The sequence below is a fragment of the Ammospiza nelsoni genome, chromosome 4, assembly GCF_027579445.1.
Source record: "Ammospiza nelsoni isolate bAmmNel1 chromosome 4, bAmmNel1.pri, whole genome shotgun sequence".
NCBI lineage: Eukaryota > Metazoa > Chordata > Aves > Passeriformes > Passerellidae > Ammospiza > Ammospiza nelsoni.
In genome coordinates, this window is record NC_080636.1 from 23,258,549 (window position 1) to 23,280,888 (window position 22,340).

General features: G+C 36.4%; 1 protein-coding gene across 2 annotated transcripts in view; it reads left to right on the forward strand.

Annotated features, from left to right (window-relative positions):
* UBE2K (ubiquitin conjugating enzyme E2 K) overlaps positions 1-22,340 on the forward strand; it is a 38,178-nt gene that overhangs the window by 11,434 nt on the left and 4,404 nt on the right. For both annotated transcript variants that reach the window (XM_059469788.1, XM_059469789.1), the window contains 3 exons: positions 5,877-5,970; positions 11,178-11,236; positions 13,679-13,761. In XM_059469788.1, the coding sequence (XP_059325771.1) occupies positions 5,877-5,970; positions 11,178-11,236; positions 13,679-13,761 (236 nt within the window). The remainder of the gene's footprint in view (positions 1-5,876; positions 5,971-11,177; positions 11,237-13,678; positions 13,762-22,340) is intronic.

The following is a 22,340-nucleotide window of genomic DNA, read 5'->3' on the forward strand; positions in this document are numbered from 1 at the left end:
GCCAGTTTACCTCATGAATGAATCAAAAATTTTAAAATCCTGTCACAAAGATAAAGAAGTAATTTTATTTTGTTTCTGTGATTAGGGAAACAATTAGTGATTGAAAACATTTTGCGTATACAAAACCTCCTTCACAGACTTTGTCCTTGGTTGAGAAAATTCCAGAGAAAGTTTTTAAGTTTATTTCTTAATTTTTGCTGAATTTTTTGCATGTACATTTTTTAAGATTTTTGTCACTTCCTTAAAACTCTTTCTTAAAGTGTAAGGGACCTAGTCTTAAAGCCCTGAATGATTACAAAGTTTTAATACATAGCTGATTTTAGTGCAATGTTTGTATGCATCATTTATCATATATATGTATATTTTCAGGCTAGTTTTTTCTGGTTTAGTTTTGTTTATGTACATACATGCATCTGTTTCTAGAGTTTTCTGAGTTATCTTCTGTAAAACAAAGTAAATTAACAAAAAATAACAGCACTTGATCCAATATAGAGTATGTATAAATAATTTTATAAGACCAGTAAAATCACAGACTGTAGGTAATTAATTCCTGTATGGAATAGCAGGGTTTTGTGATTTTGCTTGGTTTGGTATTGTTTGTTTGTTCTTTTTGTTGTTGTTATTGGAGGTTTTTTTCCCCACATACAACATAATTCAGAAGTAGCCACTAGGTTTTAATTTCCAGATCTTATTCTGTTTAAGGTGATTTTGTGTCTTGTTTTCTGTTTTTCTAAACGGTATTTATCACCTTGTCCCTTATACCCAAAGATACTTGATTGGAATTTGCACATGGTATCTAAAAATGTAAGGAGAGACAGATCTAGAACATGCAAGTAACAGTTTGACACTGCTTTATTGTTTTTAAAATAACGTGCTGAAGTTGCTAATATTGCTAATAAACATAATTTTCTTTTTTAGTTTTGACACCAATAGTTAAAAACATATTATGTTTGCTAATGGATGCATTTATGTTTCTGTAGAGTAATTTATTATACAGGGATTGAGGGTCTGATGTGAATAAATTGTCCTGGGGGGAGTAAGTAGAGCTGATTGGTTCTAGGAAAACTTCACTCAAAACTTTTTTTGTATGTTGCCATCATCCAGTATTAAGTTTATGATGTTTGGTAGCCGTGGCTGACATGGAAATGTGAGGGATTTATTTGGAGTTTGGGTTTGTTTGGGTTTTTTGGGTTTTTTTGCTTCTACTCAAGAGAGTTCAACGCATGTCAAGACTGCTGGCCATGTAATTAAAGAAAAAATTATTAGAAACATCTTATTCTTTAATTTTTAGTTTAGCCTACCAGTATCTGTCCATATATCACCAGCTCTGATAATAGGCATTTTTATGCAGATTACTTGAGATTCACTCTCTAGTAGTCTCCTTTTCAAAATAACTAAAGAATTTGGAGGCTTTTTTAGAAGGCATAAAAAGTTCTGGTGTAATTATAATTCCTATTTCTAAAAAGCTGTTTGCTCTGCTTCAGTCTTTATGAAGTAGACTTACCCAGGATCAAACTTTGAATATATAATTTTCTTCTGCTTTTAGTAAATCTAGTAAATAGTATTTTGTTTGTGAGAAATAAAATTTAGAAGACCAATGCAGTTTTTATTATCTTAATATGCTCTTTTGTGTTGATATGTAATGGTTTTGTCTGTTTATTTTATGTCAAGGAAAACACTGGATTTTTAAGAGTAGAGGTACTGGACTAGTGAAGAGGATAATAGGCCATGAAGAAATGAAAGAGGTTTCTAAAGGCAGGTTGAAGAAGAGAGAAGGAAATGGTATTGAAAGCTCAGGAAAAAGGTTGGATTTCCTGCAGAAGGCAGACAGGCCCTCAGAATGGGCAGGCCCTCCTTATTAAGGCCTGTAGACTATGGTGAGTAAGGAGAACAGAAGAGCTTGTTATCTGCTGAGAGTAATATTATAGAGTCCAGAGCTGCTCTCTAAAATTATTTTAGTAGAGGTGAAGATGTGTGTTTATGTCTTCACACTGGCAGAACTTATTCTTCAAATTTTCTGGTGGAGTGGATTGTGTGTTCTTTGCAAGGAAGTGTCTAAAACATAAAATTAGACAGTATCATTCTGGAATTTTTTAAGAGGAAGCAGGTGAAGACAAAATATTATCGATAAATGGTTACTGTGATTAAGTGTCCTGTCTTTGGAAGATGCTCACAGAATGACACTTCATGAAGGATTGATTCATTTGGGTTTCTTTTTAGAGATAAAGCTTTTAGTAGTGAATAAAAGGTCATCGTATGAATCTTCTCCAACTTGTCTGCGTCATACTTTTAGTTTAGTCTCTTAAACTTGGGTTTAGTTTCCACAAGGTTTCCAATAAAATTGGTTAAGCAGGACTGTAGCATTGCAAAAAGAATCTTAGCAGTTGAGTTGGTCTAAAAGACAACAAATCTTTTGACTAGACCCTAGTGTGAATTAGAAAGAAAAATGGCTATGCATAATCCATCTAGACTATCAAGAAAAACAGAGGGAATGGCATCATGCATTCCCTTGCATGATGCAACAGAAAATTGTTGCATCAGTTTTCCTTTCTCTCTGTCTTGTGTTCTGTTTGTTGTTTGCGTTTTTTTGATCAGTCTTGATCAAAATGATTTTCAGGTGTGATAATGGAAAGTTCTGCTAGTGTTGAACTCGTAGATTTCTAGAAGAGGATTTTACTGATGGACTTCTGTGCACTGCATTGTTACAGAATTCTGCTCTGAAATTATGGAAATAAATGCTGTGAGTAATGGCATGGCTCATATTTCAGGAATTGCTAGCCCAGTGATTTAGTCACTAAATTGTTACTGGATCAACAGGAGGTGAGGTTGTTTTAGACTTGGTGTGGAAGTGTATTGAGGTCTTTGTAGGACTGCTTCTGGAAAATCAACTTGGGGTGTGAGATCACAAGCTGAGTCATAAATTCTGTGCTAAGGTTATTGGTGTTAGAAAAATTTTGAAGATCACTATTGTTGGTAGAGGTGGAGGGAAGGGATTTGTTTTGTAGAACTGCTAAAATTAGGTAATTTTATTCTACATGATCCTCATTAAAGAGAAATGTTGTAGGAAAACACTCCAGATTTAATTTGTTTAATAATCACTTTGGTGCTGTTTCTCCAGGAATGAAGGATAAAGCAATACTTGTCAAGGTGAAGCTGAGCTGAACCTTGAAAAGTGTCAGAATAACATGGAACAAAGGATCTTCAGCTATTTGAAGAAAAAATTAATTTGGTATATGGAGAACATGGTAGAATTTAAACATGAATACAAAATTAAGTTAATCCCTGCAATAAAACAGTGCAGTATTGCTGTTTTTCCTTAAGGTGCTGTGCACAGCATGGAGACAGCTACAGCTGTAGTAACGGAAGCAGTCATCTCAAAGTGGGAACCAGGATCACTGACTCCTGAAAGAAACTGATCTTAGGGACAGACTGTGTGTTTGATTGCTTTTAAACAAATTTGTGGAGTTGGAAAGGATTTGTTGTGAAAAACAGCCAGTGTAATACTAATTGAAACTGAATATGAAGGAGAATATCCAGGCTGCTACAAGAGTGTGCAAGAGGTCACTGAGGAAAAGCACAATGTGAAGTAGGAAATGAAGCAAGCTGCAGCATGGATTAACCCTAGATTGTATCATTGAAATTCATCCTGTTTGCTATTAGTACAGTCCTCTAAATGAGAAGTTATTTGCAAAGGATAAGAACTCCTGCTGTCAAGTTGGAGCTTGCCAGGTGATGTTGGCTGAGGGAGAGCAGGAGAAGCTCAGCTGAGGTTTGAGTGACTGCAGTACCCGCACAGAGAGTTACAGTGACTCACCTGTATTGGTTATTTAACCCACTCTGCTGCTTTGGGAATGAGGAGTCCATGCACAGGGGCAGTACCTCTGACAAAGCTCTGTGCAGTCACTGGAGAGGACAAAAGCTTCTGCAGGAGTCCTTGCTGGGACTCTTGTCACTTGATCTGAGCCTTTTCATGCTGCCATGAAAAAGACAGATTTCATCTTTCTTAGGTTATACTGGTTGTGATGTGTCTTCAGTGGGTGCAACAGAGTGCTCATGGCACAGATTCTGAGACATTGTCTAAATTTGTGTATGCAGGGCTGGTTAGGTGATCATGGGACATAGTAGTGAACCTTTTATAAAAAAATCAGTATGGTGAGATTAGAATTTCATCTCGTTTAAAGCAAAATTAAGGCTGGAAAATCAGTGTAAATGCCATCTATTTTACAAGGGGAATAAATACTAGATATATGAAAAACTTGTTGAAGCTGGGAAGCAGTGCTGTCACAAGTGGGGATGAGTAGATTGTAACTTCTAATTGTACTTGAGAAAGCTTTTAAGAATTGTGAGGTGTTGGACCAAGCTGCCAGTTGGAAGCATGAGAGCAAAAAATTAAAAGTGATGTTGGAAAGCTTGCAAGAAGATAGGTCACATAAGATCAAGTTCAAATTCAGAGAGAGAATTTTTGACAGTGCCTGGCTGTTGTGGAGAGCTGCAGGTGCTGCCTCATTTGTGTGGATTGGAGGGATCTTAAGTTTTAAATACAAATGTATGTAACTACAGATGTTAAAAGCTCCCAGTTCACTATTGGATTAATTTAGTGAATTAGAATTTTTTACATGGTGAAACTTTTACCTAATCTTTGATTTATCTTTATATCTGTGGACATACCTGGTCAGAAGAGCACTCTTTGTTTTGGTGGGACTGATTGAATAGAACATTTGCAGGAAAGAAGCAGAAGTAATTTCCCAGCTGTTGTCCAGTGAATGCTGTGTGCCTAATGGTTCATATCACTGGAAGATTCAGGAACCAGCTCGTGGCACCCAGCAGCTTTATATGACTTAATCCTTCTCCAGTAGCTGCCAGCAACCACCTTTACTCTGAGGGTGAGAAGAAGCACAGCTGTATAGAACTAGTTGGAACAATTTTAAAAGATCTGAAAAGATGCTAACAGTTCTTGCAAGAAAATAACACAGGAATTAAGAAATCTGTATTGCAGTCAGTGAGCACAGTATGCAGAAGTAGCAGAATGGAAAAACCTGTAATTCCTTACCTCTGAAAACTTGATGGTACATCTTTCTAAAAGGAGATTGTGCTTTGCAACTCCCCAGTAAAAGTTACTGGCTGGGAGATTCATGGCTTTCACTAATACTGCTCTCTGGACCTGGAAAGCAGATTCAATGGCATGAGTAGTTCTAGCTGAACATTTCTGGAGAATCTGTTTCTGGGAAAACATATGTTTTCTCCAGTATCAAAGTACATTATTTTTATTTTGTAGAGAAGTTCATATGGGGTGTGAAAATGTTGAGGAGGTGACAATAAAATTAAAGTGCATAAAGTAAATTGTATCTTATGTCTAAATATTAAAGAAATACATGAACTTAAGACTAAAATATTCTGTTTAGATCTTCGTAATGTTAAAAATACTACTCTGTTTGGGGAAGTCTTTTTGTGCTCCATTGCAAGTGACAAATGTCTGTTTTGAAATAAATTGGTCTAAATATGAAAAGAACTGATGTGTAATTTGGTCAATTTAATTTTATAATTTACATATGTGGAGTTAATAGCTGATTTGAAAGATCACAGTCATTTTAAAATGTAGTCAACTTTGAAGTACAATTTTAGATATGTTGCTGGATTGCTTTGCATATTCTAGTGATAGTATAAATAGTACTGAAGTTTCTAATGCTTCACAAGTAGTCTGTTTTTAATGAAGTAAAATTTCAACTGGAAGATAGCTATTAACTTTAGGTTACTATATTTTTAAATGTTTACTTACTTTAAAGTACTGTTCTAAAAATTTAAAGCAGCATATTTTGGGGGAAATTTGTATGTGAAATGCTTACTTATGATTCTTTGTTTCTCTGTTTATTTTTAAGACGAGCAAAAATCAAATTAAAGTAGATCTTGTAGATGAGAATTTTACAGAATTAAGAGGAGAAATAGCAGGACCTCCGGACACACCATATGAAGGCAAGTAAAGTTTTTGTGTATGCAATTGTTGTACATTTCAAGTCATGTGTCTTGAGATGCTTTGTTTGTAAAAATAATTACAGCATAAAATGTAGAGGTACATGTTTTAAAATAGTTGTTTTTTTTTTTTTTTTTAATAAGCTTAAAAAACTCTTTCAGTTCAGCTTCTGTGTTCCCTGAGGAGAGATCTGTTTGGCAGTAGGATAGACTATCCCATATCAAGGTTAATTTACAAATATGAGCAGAGTGGTTTAATTGGTATAATTCTGACTTCTAGTTGTTTGTTTACTGTCTTGAGAGCTTGAGCTCCTTAACCATGAAGCATTAAGAAACTTAGCTTCAGTGCATGTATTAACTGTGCATGTATTTCTGTGATCTAGAGTGGTGATCATTCATAAACATTGCATTTCTCCCATCTCAAGCAGAGATGCTGTTGCAAGTTAAATTTGGGATTAATTTTGGGCATCTGTGTGTCCCAGTACTTAATTTATACTGATGTGGGGGAGTCTGTAAGTAGAGCTTCATATCTTTAGCTCTCTTCAAAAATTATACCTTACTGACTTTCTAGTTTATTAAAGCTGGTATTACTAATTATGCATCTCTTACAGTCTGGTAAAAGCAAGGTAACTTCCATAAAGAAGCTTTAACAGAGGCTAATATAACATGCTTCTGCAGAGCTACAAAATTACTCAATAGTGTTGGTACTTGTAAACTTTGTGTATAATATATATGGAACTGGCAGACATACCTTCTATTTAAAGTTCTTTCATGATAAGTAAGGATTTTTAATTTTTAAATAAAAAATTTGAATGGCTTTAAAACATAGTTTTACTTCACTTTTTCATGCCAGGTATCTACTTTGATCTGAATTTGTACTTTCAATAAAAAAGTATCAAGGAGTGTCTCAGGCAAATAAATTGTTTTTTTGGAATATGAAACTATTTTGCATGTTCTTCAGGTGCTCTAGTTGCTCTATGCCTTTGAGCTAACACTGAGACTTTAGTATTCCCTTGACATTGGACACATGCCATTTGTCATTATTTTGAAAAAATAAATTTTCATCAGGTGGGGAAAGTATCTGGAAATTGTTTTAGAGCTATAGGAAGTGTATGTACTCAAAAGCATTAGTGACTGCTAATGAAAATCTGGTTGTCACATCTTCCCTAATGGAGGACATCCCTTGTGATTTGCTTTTCTGGACTAGAAGCTGGTGCAGTAGCATTGGACTGAGAGCAGGGAGAGTCTCCCCTCTAGCTTTGGGACCCAGGACAGGAAAAGAAGAAAGAAATAGCATGACAGTGGTTGACATGGAAGAATACTGGGCAGGGGTGGATGTCAGAAGCTGACAAGAAGGGAAATTAATCTGGAAGAAAGAAAGTAGAAAAGTGGAAGCAGCTGTAGTGGTGGGGGTGCCCTGCAGATTCCAGAGTCCCTCAACATTCTAGTAAATACTGGTGGTTTTTCCCTCTCCCTCCCTTGTCCCATGTGTCTCCATCTCATCATCTGCAGATGTATAGTTGACAGATGATAATGTCTGGAAACAATTTATTCTGGTTGTGATATGTGCCTTCAATTTAAAAGGAGAACAATAAAAAGGAGAGTCTCAGGCAAATAAATTGAGAATGTTCACCTAAAATACAGACTCATGCTGGTGATCTATTGAGAAGGGAATCATTCTAGTTAGAATTTAGTATAATATGGGAATCTATAAAATCAGAGGGTTTTAGTCTTGTAAATCCAAGACTTAGTATTGTAATAACTTAATATCTGTATATAGGCAATTGAATACTAGGGAGCATCTGAATGGTGGTAGAAGGGTGTTGGTTTTGGTGTTTATTTTCCATTCAGAGAGAATGAAACCTTCTTGGGTCAGTTGGTTTGTCAGAGCTTGCCATTTTCCCCCCCTCCAGGTCAGCATTACCTTGGCTTATAAAATAGGCCTGTTTTAGAGAATGTATTGAGAGTTATTTGAAATTAAATATGTAACACTCATGAGTGTTACATAAGTTAAAAACTGTATAGCAGCTCATGTAGAGGGTAAAAAAAGATTGAAATATCTGTCTGCAGAACTGGGTTCTGCATGATGCTGAATGATTCAGGTAGACAAGAATTTCAAAAGCTGGGTACTGTGCTCAGATATTCAGCATATCCTGCTAGTGGAAAACAGCAATATGTTTAGTGCAGAATTTGTTGATGTGAAATGCATGCACACTTACATACCTTTGAGTAGATTTAATTATGAGGATATAGTAAATACCCCTTGGTGGGGGGGGAGGGGGGGGAGTTTGAACTTATTGTTTATTCTGATTTTGGCAGGGATCTCATGGAAGAGCAATGTGATTGTATGCTTACTTTAATCTAGAAGTCATATGCTTCGAGGAACAAAATGAGAGTTACTGCCAGCCCAGTTTCTGGTGTTTCCTGACATTAGAATAATTTGCTTTGGAATGTTAATATTTCTGTAATATAGTTATATGCATTTAATCCCTTACATAATTATGAAGGGCGTGCCAGTGTTTTTTGTCTTCATTTTATGACTATAGCAGTTATGCATGCTGCACAATTACTGACTGATGTTTTGTCATCTATAATCTGAACAGTGACACAGCAAGAAGTGCTTTATGAAGAAGTTTTATGCAGTAGTTCTGGTCAGACAGTCCCTGTGATACAGGAGGGAATTCTAGAACCATTGTGAAGTGAAAGAACAGTTGTTGACCATAGTTGGTGAGGTATCTGAAACCAAACTGCTGCTGCAAATTTTTTTATAGGTAATGTTGGAACATTAGTTAAGAGTGACTGAGAGGAAGAATGCCATCTATTGACAAAATTTACAGCTTTTATTTATCTGTTAGTAGTGTCAACTCATATTGATCAATTACCGGAATATTGCAAGACACCACTTAATTGAAACACGGTTGCATCCAATGTTAAAATGTGTTTGGAGAGAGGACCTTTGAGAGACTTGATTAATGGCTGCTGGATTTTACTTGAGTCAAGAGCTTTTAAGTAGATAGGTTGAGGTTTTGTGGGTTTGGATTTTTTGAGGTTATTTTTTTTTAAAGCCTGTGTAATATTGTTATTAATTTCAAGCCAAGCTTGCATGTGAGCCACAGCAACTGCAAAATTTATAATAGGTTATTTCTTCAAGGGAAATAGCTAAAAATTGCTCTAACTCTTGTGAGACCTGTTCCAGTAGGACTACAGAAGGAATATTATGCCATTACTGTTTAATTCAATTTCAAGCATTAAATAGCCACAAAAAAGCCATACATATGCATCCTCTTAAAAAATGCTGAAATATTGGCTTGCAGAAATTAATATATTCGTAATTTGTATTTTAAATTTAGTATTAAAAAAATCACAGATTTGTTTGGGTTATGTCTTTAAGCCTGTATTTTTAACCTCAAAGTTTAGTGCAAAACAATACTGTATAAATAACACTACCAGCTCTTCAGTCTCTGGTGAAAGATATTGGTGGCTGAATATCCTATTAGGCAGAAGACTGTAATAGTTTGTGGTAAGCAGGAGAAATGGTAATACCTAAGGATAGATTGCATATTACCTTACAAAATGATGTGGCAGCAAAATCGTAGAAGGACTGATGAGTGCAGCTGGTTTTTTCTTAGAAACAGTTGCTGCTGAATTATGCTTCAGTTCAAAGAAAAGGAAAACCAAACTTCCTTGAGGTGTCTTATTGCTGTATTTCTTCAAAACTGTTTATCCTGTGCTGTCCTGTGAGCAGACAAGCAATCAACATAGACATTACTGTTATAATTTTGGATTTATTGGTCTTTCTTATATAGTACTGTCTGTTAAAATGTCTCAAGTTACTTTAGAGTTAAGTGAGAAAAAGAACAGCTGTAGGCAATAGTGTAAAATTCCAAACTGATGCTAAGTAGTTTCAGGTGGAGTGTATTAGACTGAAATACATTTTAAAAATGAGAGCTCTTAGGAGCTACTAATGTGTTTTTTGGCACAGATGAAAAGATGCCATATACTGTAACTGCTGAGAGGAGTACTTGGAGGCCTTTTTTCCCTGTGCATCTTGCTGCCAGTATTGTAACTACTTGAGAGCTGGTTCTGTGTGCCTTGATTTGCAGAGTAAATCACTGGAAATCTCAAGGAAAATAGATTGCAAATACTTCAGCATTAATTCAAGAAATTGTATAAATTGTAACGCGTTATACTGACAGAGGGAAAAGGCTTCTGAAAGAAGAGCAGCAGGTTGAAGAAAAAAAATGCAAATGAGAATAAATGCTTTCAATTTTTATAAAAAATGAAATGTCTAAAAATCAGTGTATGTTTTTTAATACCCTGTTCTTTTTGTCATTGAACTGCTGTCTGGCAAATGGCCTTCACTGTGCAGCCAGAGATAGTCTGAGATTGCTCCAGAAGACATAAGTATTGGTAGTGAACTTGAATGTTAACAGAGCTATAATGGAAATAGGATAGGGAATGATACTGTGACAAATAAATCAAACTGAGAAATGTTTAAAACTGGGCAATAGGAGGGGGTTCAGTCTTCAAGCTCCTGTTATCCTTTATTGTATGCTCTGGCCCTTCTTGTTGTATTAATGATACTGGTGTGTCAAAGTGTTGGCAGAATTGAAACAGAAGTAACTACTTCAGCTGGTAATGTAGCACATAATAAAAATTAAACACTGGTACCTCCTTTATTGTTTTTTTCCCAAAGTGTGGGAACTTTTCTGAAAGAGTTACTTGAACGTATTTGAATTTCAAAAAGTTTAAAATTAAATACGGGTAATTTCAATTGTGTAATTTGAAGAAAGTTTGTCAAGAGGTATCAAAAAAGAGCCAAAATAATGTAATATCCCATGTTGAGCCTGAATATTCTCGTGTCCTCTTTTTTCATCTATTTAGGAGATATTTGGTTCTTATTTTGGTATATTTTACTAAAATAAAGCATGGAAATGATAAGACTGGAAATGAGAATGTACACAATAAATATACCTAAGAAATATAGGTAGTGATTTGCACAAGCAAACACAGCTTTTCTAACTGACTTTATTGCATTTGTTTGTGAAATAGATGAAATCTAAATGAATGTCCTAATTAATACGGCTGGGTGAATTTGAATTAACTTGAAAATCAGCTCATTTAGAAGTGTAAGCTTTAGTGTCATGAAAGACTTAAGTTTGAATAATGTTCTTTTGGTATAATTTCCAACTTGTTCTTGTCTTTTGCAGGTGGAAGATATCAGTTAGAGATAAAAATCCCAGAAACATATCCGTTTAATCCTCCTAAGGTACTGCAAACACACATTTTTGGGTAATACAGTTTGGCTTTGCAACAAGTTTGGTTTGAGTATTCTTATATACTTGTTTGTTTGTTGATATTTTTGTTGGTTTTTGTTGTTGTTTTTTTTTAAATTCACTTCTAGACAAGGATTGGAACTGTTACATTTAGGTAGAAACAAAGCAGGATGCAAAACTGTGTCTAGTCAGAGGTACACTCTGATTGTTCCTAAAAGTACATACTGGGAAATTTTGGGGGAGGAGCTTGGGCCTTATTATTGACCCTAATGTAATGTTTTTCTGACAAGATAAATACAGTTTTCAGGTAGTTTTAAATTATGTGGAGGGTACAGCTGTCTTCCCTCCCCCTCAGCATTGTTGAAGAAATGTTGTAATAGGGATTTATTGGTTCTTTTAATTTCTTGGGCTCCATAAGTTATACTTAAAAGGTTTTTGAATCTAACCTACCAAGTTTCTAGTAATAATTAAATAGAGACTTGTAGTGTTGTGTGTCTTGAAGAACCAACAGAGAAATATAATAGAAATAGATATCATGCACGTGGATGAGAGATGAGAAACGGCTGTGGTAAAGTCACTCATATTTTTCACAACTTACTGGCCTTTTAACTTTACTGCATCTTTCTAGAGCTTCAGTTTTGTCATTCCACTCTGAATAATGTTCTCTCCAGCCATGTGCAGCTGTAGATTCCTGTGCCCTGATTTAGTCCACTCTTCAGTGCCTTGAATCAGTAGACACTTGAGTTGTCTGACTCCACTTCTTGATTGGTTTGCTTTTTGTTTGAAAGAGGTCTTTCATGAACATGTCCTAGGTTCTTATTATTTTCACCCTGGTATGTAATACTTGGAAGGAACTGGGAAAGAGGAAGGAGGAGAGAGGTGTCAGTTGCTCATAGGTTCTTTGAATTACTTCCTTGGGGATGGAGCAAAAGACACAGAAAATCTTAAAGAAATGTCTGTTGGTCTTCAGTTCTTTAATCTGCACACATTGTGCTGGGACTGAAATTAAGGAGAGCTGAAACAGGTTGCAGATGCTGAAAGATCAGTCTGTATACCATGATTTAGTTGCTGCTTTAGGGCTTGGTGGTCTCAATTTCCAGAGTTCACAGGCAGCTGTTAGAAACTCAGTGCATTGTAGCATAGTACTCTTATTCTGGAGTCTTGAATTGGAAGCCTTTTTGCTTGTGTCTGGCCCTGCCTTTCATCTGAAAGAATTCTTTAGCTTGTTCAGTATGTGCTTTGACAGCCATTGTTAGCAGTCGTTCACTGTGAGAAATTATCCAGTATTTACATCGCTTTTTACATTTTCCAAGTGATTTCTAGAATGTGGTAGTTAATAAGTGCCTCAGCTGACATGATGGTTTATTTTTGTCCTGGAAAGCAGAACTGTTCTGGTCTTGCCTATTTAGACACCAGGATTGCACTGATTTTATTATAGCCCTGTATGTCTGGTCTTTTGCTGTAGTGCCTGGCAGGTGATCTCTTCACTGATTTGCTTGCAGGTCAGGGGCAAAAGTCAAAAGATCTGTGCTATACATAAAATGTTTTTCAGGAGTTTGGGGTGAGGAGGAGATGAGAAGCAGATGGGTCAGAATCACTAGAAGGCAATTACAGTGCAACATGAAGAAAATGAAGGGGGAATTTCCAAAGGCACGTATGTCCTCTCTGAGGACAGCTTTGGTCTCTGAGACCTTTAAGAGAAAGTGCTGCTTTTACCTTTCTTGGTGTCTTGAAATACCCAGAAAACCCAAACCACCAAACCCCGGTTTTAGTAATGCTTTGTAAACATGAATACACTTTACTGTAAAAATATGGACATGATTCATGAATGAATGCTGGGACTAGATCCTTTCGATAGCAAAAAAAATATTAGGAATCTGATTAAGTTTTGGGTTGGTGAACAGCTTTCTGCATATGAGGTAATGAGACAGGATGGTTATAGACGTAGTAGCATCCACTTTCCAACACATCTGTAGCCAACAGTTTAGCTCAACAGTGAATGATATCCAGTTTCTATGTTAAGGGTTTAGGACTTTGTGAAATCTAGAAAGCCCACTTTTAGTAATGTTAGAAGTTTTTAGTCTGTATTTGACCATCTGCTTGTGAAAACACTTGTATGCTGGAGGATATTTCTAAGTAGCTTTGTGTGATCCAGGGATGTGAACACATGAATGTGGGAAAGCAATTAGGGATGAGTTTGGGGAGCTGGAATGGGCAGTAGTCTGTTGTGAGTAAAGCCAGGCTCTAACAGACAGCCTTACAAACTTGAAGCCTCCTGAAATAAGCAATATCACATCTTACTTCCATTTGTAGTACTATATTTTCCAAATTAGTATTTCTTCATACTATTATTTAAAATGGTGGATTTAAAATGTTTACTTAGTATACTGCACTTAATTCCTGCTTTTGTTTTAAAAAATTGTCTTGTTTTTTAGGTGCGGTTTATCACCAAAATATGGCATCCTAACATTAGCTCTGTCACTGGGGCCATTTGTTTGGATATTCTGAAGGATCAATGGTAAGATTCCACGGGGGTTTAAATGTGCAAAATCAAGTGTACTGGTGTCCTGGATAGGAGGCATCAGCTCACATTGCTTTTCACCTTGTGCTTATAATTTGAGATGTCCTTAAAGCACACGTTATGGTATAGTATAGTGAGGTGCAAATATCCAAATGAAATGATTGGGTGATAATTTTGGAAAGCACTAAGTATTTATTATACACACAGAGAGTTCTTCCAAAAATTTTTGCACTAGGATGAACATTTCATTGTTGACATTTTGGTGGTTTTATATGAGTTAATTTTTAATTTTAGTGCTTTTCTATTAACAAATACTACCCATTGCCTTCTTTGATCAGTTAATTTTACTGCAGAAGTTTTAATAGCCAAAGTCTGTGGAATAGACTTGTGTCCAAACTAACAGCTGCACTCACTGTTCATTTGTTTTTCAAAGTAATTGATTTCATGTGGTTTGAAGATTGTGTACAACAGTTGTATGATAGACATGATACTTAAGATGGCCATTTTCCTCCATGTCTGCCCCAAAAGAATAGTACTGGAATTCCCCAGCAGATCATACCAGTGTCTCATCCATACAAACTTCAAATGCTTGTAAAGTCAGCAACTTTGTCAAGAGTGCTGTTGGCCAAGCAGGTATCAGTTGGGTTTGAAACAGAAACTTTAGAGGAGAATGCTGAAGTCTTGCAGGTGACACATCAGGGTATTAATCTTTTACAGATGTATGAGATTATAGCAGTCATCTGGCACAGTATAGTGTAAATTACTGAAATAAAATTGTAATGGTCATAAACTGTTGTTTTTCTAACTTTTGGAATGGCATGTTTTCTTACCGTCTCAGAGCACTTGATGTTCTTTCAGGCAATAGAATCTTTCAGTATACATGCTGTGGTACCTGGCAGAGATTTTCTTATCAGTAAAGCTAGTTCACTTCTATACCTGCATCTAATTGTCATACCACCCTACAATTTTACTGGAGATTGACTCTTCAGCTGTCCCAAGTACAGTCTCCTGAGAGATCGTACTCTGAAGCAGATTAATGAATGGGCATGAGGTTGTCTGGAAGTATCAAAAGGCAACAAAGATGTAAAAAACCCATGAGCTTCAACTTAATTTATTTACCTTTGGGGTTGTTAGTCAAAACCTTTGATATTTGAGAAGGACAAACAGGAGAGTTGACCTGTATTCTTGTAGTCTTTGAGTTATGTCTAGCACAGATAATTTGATCTGTGTCTTATTTCTGTTATTTCTGCATGATGAAAAAACCCAAATATTAATATCTTCCTTCTCCAAGACGTATATGGAATAGGAGTATTGGAACAAGAATTTTACTTCTGTTTAATTATCCCAACTGACACAAGAAGCACTAGTATTATTCCAGTTATATAGTTTTAAACTCTTCCTTTGAAACAGTGTCTTCATTTGGAAGCACTAAGGAGAGAATTGCACAGAACCTGGTGGTGATGGAGGGAGATTTCCTGTATACTATTAATCCCTCTTCAAATGATTCTTAATGTAGTGTGATTTCTTCCTTTTCTAGTGGTGCTATTTGTAAGTTTTGTTTATTTTCGAATCATAGAATGGTATGTGACAATCACTTGAGCATTGTTGAAGTGTTTGTCAAAGCCTCTAATCTTTTGATAAGAACAACCTTATAGCTGTCTCCACTGTTTACTGTTTGAAGCGTTTTATATTGTGGTAGATAGGACTGGTTTTCTCCTGAGTATTTTCCTAAAACTCAATAAGCAATATGAATGGTTAATATTGTTTGAATAAGCTGTTTATTGTTCTTCAATATATGCAGCTTTAGTTAATTAAGAAATGCCCACAGCATGGAATCATAGAACCACAGAATGGTTTGGGTTGGAAGAGACCTTGAAGATTATCTAGTTCCAAGCCCCCTGCCATGGAGAGGAACACCTTCCACTAGACCAGATGAAATTTGAAGTGGCAACATTCATAATATACATGCACACAGACAAAAATAAGTATGTACCAAGGCATACTTGAAAAAAATTACCCTCGGGTTCAGTGAAATACTTGCAGATGCCTTTGGATCTTCTCAGTGGGCAAAGGATTAAAGCTTGAGGAATGGTGAGGGAATTAGCCCAGGCTTCATTGGCTTTCCATGGCAATCCTCAGAGTCTCACAACTTGAGAGTTTGCTGGCTCTGAGAGTCATCCCACTCTGGGAAATGTCGGTCACAGCCTGCTGTGGTCCACAACAACTCAAAGGGTTTCAGTACCATTGTTCATGGATAGGGTCACAAGATGATTGCCTTAATTCATCAGTAGATTTCCATCCTGGCTGCAAGGATGAGTTGGTATTTACTGGAATATTCCTTGAAAAGACCGGTAATAAAAATACTATTCCACTTGATCTCTTGTTCGATGGAAAAAGGAACTCAAGGCTATTTGTTGGAAAACAGGAGCTTGCTAGACAACAGAAATTCTGGGAGCAGACAGGGTTTTTGATAAGCTCAAGGAAACCTAACTGTCCAGGTGCCATTAATGCAGGCTGAGGCATTCCTGAGACCATACTGGCCTAAGGAGGGAGCCAGGGGGAGGATGTACCACCACACACAACCAAAAATAAATTTTTTGCATGTCTAGGTTGAAAAGTGTTTTGAATAAAATAGCTTCATTAGAAAGCAAGCAAACAAAAAATAAGCATTCCCATCCCCCCAGATTTATATTTTAATATTTAATATTTATTAATATTTTAATACTTATTTCACCAGGGATTCAAACTAAATTGGCCAGATGCAATTCTGAAATATACCTGTGGAAGTATTCTAGAAAATATATTAGTTCCACAATCTCTCTTGTCAAATCTTTTAGCAACAACGCCTGTTTTTGAAGTGCCACTTCCTTGACTTGTAATGCTCTTAACTGAATAATGCTCATTTTGTTCCTGTGTTTAAATATAAGTCTCAAATTTCACTGCATATCTGTTTTTCAGTGAGGTTTGAGAGTTAAAGGACTGGAGAAGTTTGGCCTATGGGCCTCAGCAGGATTTCTGAAAGAGTTAATAAGCTGATAAAATACTCATTTATAGATAGTGAATACAAATACAATCATTTAAATGCATTTATATAGTTTTAAAAAGTCTCTTCCCTAATCTCCCATCCTGTGGTAATTTGCTGTTCTAATGAGCATAGTTGAGATGATATTCTGCATATTGGCAGGAGATTTTATCAGTTTGAAAAGTAATGTCTTTATTTTTAATGAGTTTAATGAAATTATTTTTCAACATTGTGGGCTTGATACTGAAATTCTTTGCAGCTGTGGATTTTCATCATGTTTTGATTAAGTACCTGTTATGCCAGTTTGTTTGCAAAGCTGCTACTGTTTGCCACTAGAATTATAATAGGGGTAGGATTTTGTAAAAGGAATACTGTTTATGGTTATCTGACATAATTTTCATGGTGGGGTTTCACTTACTATGGCCTATATTTATCTTCTGGGCTAGTACTGTCTCGAAGCTTTAATCTGAAATATACACGTATCTAATGCAGTTCATGGAAACCTGAGAACTAATTACTTGAAAGCTGTTCTGCATAAATCCCTTGAGCAGAGATCATTAAGTGAATGTGTCCTTGCTGCATATATGGCTACGAAAACTCTTGGCTTTTGTGGGTTTGACAGTCAGTAATGAATAATAAGAATATTTTGTCATAGTGACTACTGGAAGATGTGTGCTTCTGTTTTAGTTGAGATGCAGAAGTCATTATAAGAGATAATGCAGTTTTAATAGATAAACAAGCAGCAGCCAGCTTGTAGTCTTCCTGGGTACCCAGTACTGCTGGGTTTTGTTCAGGGTGTTTGAGGAGCGATGAAGCTTCTTAAAGCTTTGAGAGGAATGCATGGTTTAACATGGTTTTAGGGAACCCTTCAGCAAGCAGACTGTCTTTCCCCTCTGTGCTGTGTCAAAGCTATCCTATTATTCTTTTTTTAAAATTTTCTTTGATTAAAAGAAAAGGGTGCCTGGTCTTGTAGCTGTCCTGTAAATAGTGACTATGCAACGGGCTTCTACTCAAAGCCCTTATTAATTTTCTTCCAGATTCCATAAGCTGTTGGTTCAAGGTCCCAGAAATTTTCTATTGGATTAACAAGCTTATTTATTTCACAAATGGAACAAATATTGCAGATTATTTAGAAAAAAAGTGTTCCCATAGCCATGTTTGGATGACAGAGTGGAGTAGCAATCTGCTGGCTGCAGCTGTTCCTGGCATTCTGCTTCGTTACCCTCTTGGAATAATGAGAGAGATTTGTTTCTTAGAGTGGAATGTAAAGAACATAAGTAAATACTTCCTAAATGGAGAATTACTTAGCTTTTAAAAATGAAGAAAAAAACCTAAAACCTGGCAGTGTTTTGTAATCCTCTTAGGACTCTCTCTGCTCATCAAAAGGTAAAAGAAATTTCTTTCCTTGGGCATGCTGGGCACAGCTGGCTTGCTGTGCCTTTTAATGTTAACACTATAGTCACCCAAACTAGGGGTGCTCTTTTTTAATGGAAATGCCCTGAGATACTACTAAAAAAAGGAGGAAGAAAGTTTAAGTGAACAAAATGTATATCAGCTCTCTTTGTTCTGATTCAATCCAGATTTTCCTTGTGGTTTAGCAAATGTAATGCCAATAGAAAGCTGAGCTTTTGGTTTGGATGTCCAGAGTGGAGGCTTTTAGTTTCAGGTTCTCTGAGGGCCAGTGCATCCCTGTAGGGAGCTCTCTGCAGCTCACTGCTGCATGACAGGAGCCTCCTCCCACTTTGCAGATGGCAAACCTGCAGGATAGCTAAGCAACATTTTGGGGTGGGAGTGGAAGTCAAGGAGGAGCAAACAGGAGCCAGTAATGTCATGGGACAAAGGCAATGTAAGGTCATGTGCAAGGCAAATAGGAAATCTTACCTGTAAAACTCATTATACAAGCTGGCTGCTTGTTGCAGGTTTCCATTGAAGTAGTGTACCTGCTTAGAGAGTTGTTGTACAAGAAAGATGGAAAGAGGAAAAATCTAGAGTGAAGTAACAAGAATGATGGTCTAAGCAAAAACAATGTACAGTGAAAGATTGGAAAGCCATCTCAGTGTGCAGAGTATTATCAAGCATGGTGAAGAATTGAAGTGGATTTTCCAAGAGCCTTCTGAGGCTTCAGTTAAGAACAGATCAGACAGAGTCTGTCAGGAGCAATACCAAACATTGCCTTTGGTAGGGAGGAGAGAACAAACCTAGAACACAGCCATGCAGCTGACTTGAGTTACCAAAGAGAATTGCTTGAACTCCATGAGCTGTTGCACATAAGTCAATACCTCTAAGTAAACTTCAAATGTAAGAAGAGTTGGAAATACCTAATTTTTTCAGGGTTCTATTCTGGATCAATAAACCTTTGAGGTGCATTGGAAAATTCAGAAGATCTGTATCTTTGCACTGGAAATTCGTTTTAAGGAAAATACAACTTTTTTTCTTTTCATTCTTCCCCTGGACATTCTATCTTTGGCTTGTGAAGATGTTGAGGAAGGGGGTGGTGGTGTGTGTTGGGATTTTTAGCTTTGTGCCACTATCAGTAGAGATTTTTTTTCAGAACTGATGATGGAAATTGGTTTTGCTTTTTGCTCATGAAGCACAGGTCCTGCCTTACTGATATCTGTAAATATAATTCTAGGCAGTCATCTCCATTCACTGCGTTCTCACAAAAGAAGGTAACAGGAAGAAGGAAGAGCTTTTAAGTTTATGGGAATCAGAATCTATTTTTAGCTGTTCTTTCAATTTCTTCTGTGAATCTTAATATCTATCTGAAAAATTAAGACTAAGCTATGAAAAAATAACAAGCTGTTTTTACTTTCTTTGATCAGGAAAGCTAATTGGTGTTCTAAGGATAGAAGATTTTAGATGATTACACAATAGTTACACAAAATATGTCAGTTTTTCTTTACCAATAATCACAAACTCTAATTTTTTCTTTTGTTTAATACAACTGAAGCTGTAATGGGTTTTCTTTTATGATTTAAGAATACTTCTTTTATGATTTAAGAATATTTCTTTCAGTGTTTCTGTCCAATACAGACTGTCTTACTATGCATGAGATGGGAAAGCTGTTTTGAGGCATGAGACTTGAAACTAAGTTGTAAGCTACATTTTTAAACCTTTTATTAAAAGTTAAACCAATGTTGTCTAAAACTTAGTATTTTAGAGTTTAAATTCTCTGATCATATAGCCATCTGTGTGTGTGTGTATATATATATATGGATAAGTTGTTGCTTTTTATCGTTATTTTGAAGATGGAATGTCAGATGTCCAAGTGTCAGTGTGCTTTGTATAAAAATCTACAAATATAAGAGGTGAACAGGGATTGGAAGAACCTGGCAGTGTGGAAAGCTGGAGGCAGCTGGTGTCCATGGCACCCTTGGTTCTTAGCAATGCCTCCTGCTCTCCAAAGTGTACTTTATACTCCTCTCCTAGAGGGTACAGTGGAAGTGGAAGTAAATTGCATGTAAAAGTGGCACAAAAGGCTGTGATCCTTTTTATGCCATCTTCTCTACATTTTCAGATGTCTGTAATGTAGAAGGATTTCTGCAAAGGAAAGGGCAGAACAACTTTTATTTGGAGAAAGTGACTATAGCATTAGTTATGGTTGATAGGTATTTCATGTTGAGCCAATCTTTAAAACTCTACAGTAAATAACATAATAAAGTTACTTAACTGAGAAAAAGACCAAAGGTTTTACAGTGGGTGTTGCAGATGTGCTAGTACCTGAAATTGACTGCATAAAAATAAAAATAAAAATTATTTTATCCATTTGAGCATAGTATGGCATGAAAGACTTCGTATTCCATGACACCTGAATGCTGGAATAGTAAATATGTTCCATTACACTCCTGTAATGCTAGGAGATGAGACTGTGAATTATGTCATCAGTGTGTACATTAAATAGGTTAATTTAAAAATTGTATAAACCAGTAGAGATTACAAGCCCAAGGAAATGATAGGAGCAAAATAGCATTAGGAACATGTAAAGAAAAGAAAATCACTAAGGAATAGTTTTGAAAGAGGAGAATTGTATGTTGTGATGTTGTGATTTTTCAGAATTCAAATTTAAAAGCATAAGGATTTTTTTGAGATTTAAGTATACCAGGTTCAGCTTAAGGGACTTGAAGCTGGTGTGGCAGTTGGAATAAGACACTATGTGCTAATTAAAATCTCTGTCATTTGGGATGTTTCTCACTTGCATTTTGATGTAGAACACTGCACTGCGAAAGCTTAGCAATAATTATCAAGCTAAAAAATAACTTACTGAGAAAGATCTTCCAGAATTACAAACAATTAGGGAAGAATGGCATGTTTGAATGGTTAGTGACACAGCAAGAAAGCATCTATGAACATAATATTTGGGTGCCACAAATGTACCTCTGACATCTTACCAGCACCTATGCTTTGTTCATGGGTATACCCTGCTAGAGGACCTTAATACAGTGACTCAGTGCTGGAAAATACATCAGTTTCTGAAACCTGAGCCTGGAAATGCACTTGCACACTGTCTCCTTTGTAGCTGGAATGTCAGGTCAAACTGTTCCCCACTTATTCTAACAAAGCCTTTGCATTTATTTGCAATCTTCTGAAAAGAAGAAACTGTTTTCTGTTGAGTGAAAATTGAGGTTTGTTTGTAAGAAATTGGATGCCTGTGTTTCACAACTTTGCTCTGGCACTCATGTGTCATAATCACTGCTCAAATCTAAAATGTCACATCTTCCCCACTCACCTCACTCCTAGTTCTTAGGCAGAGGAAACAGATTTGTGGATTGCTTTGAACATCTGTCTCTGCCATTGCCACCGTGATTTTAAGAATCTAATTGTTCAAATCAGAAATACTCAACTTTCACAGGGTCTGTGGGGTTCTTACTTGGTTTCCAGTGTGTGCCAACTGAAATGGTAATTCAGAGGAGTTATTTATGATCAAAATCTAATGAAACTATGTAAAGGTTACAACTTTCAAGACTTCCAGTGTGTAATAATTCCATGTGGTTACTTTTGAGTAATTGATGTCCCTTAGCATATTCTGTTTTCCCTTACTAAATTATTGAAGTGTCTTATTCTAAATACACTTTGACATCAAGATGAATGATAAGAACCTAAAATCTTAGAAGTTCCAACTCTGGGGCTGTGCTACCTTCAACAGGGTTCTTCCTCAGGGGCAAAGGGGAACTTTACAGGACCGTTGTGACTACAGAATGTTTTCCTGCTGCCAACAGTCAGGCAGTGAACTATTTTGATCGCACGTTCCATAATTAGCCTAACCATTTTATTATTGTAGTAGTAATTAACTATGTAAAGGTTCAATTTAATGAAAAATATAATGTTAAAAGTGGTGCAAAGAGACCTAGTGTATAGAATTCCTTACCTGTTGGGCGTGTTTGCAATGTAGGTCACTGCTCCTGCCCGCAGAGTGCCGGCAGAGGGAGCAGCCCGGGCCCGGCCCCGCCCGCACCGGGACCGAGGTGCTGGTACCGCGCTGAGGGAGGGTGGCACAGCCTCGTCTGGCCTTGGCTTCTCTGGGGTTTTTTCTCCAGATGAAATGAATTGCATTCAA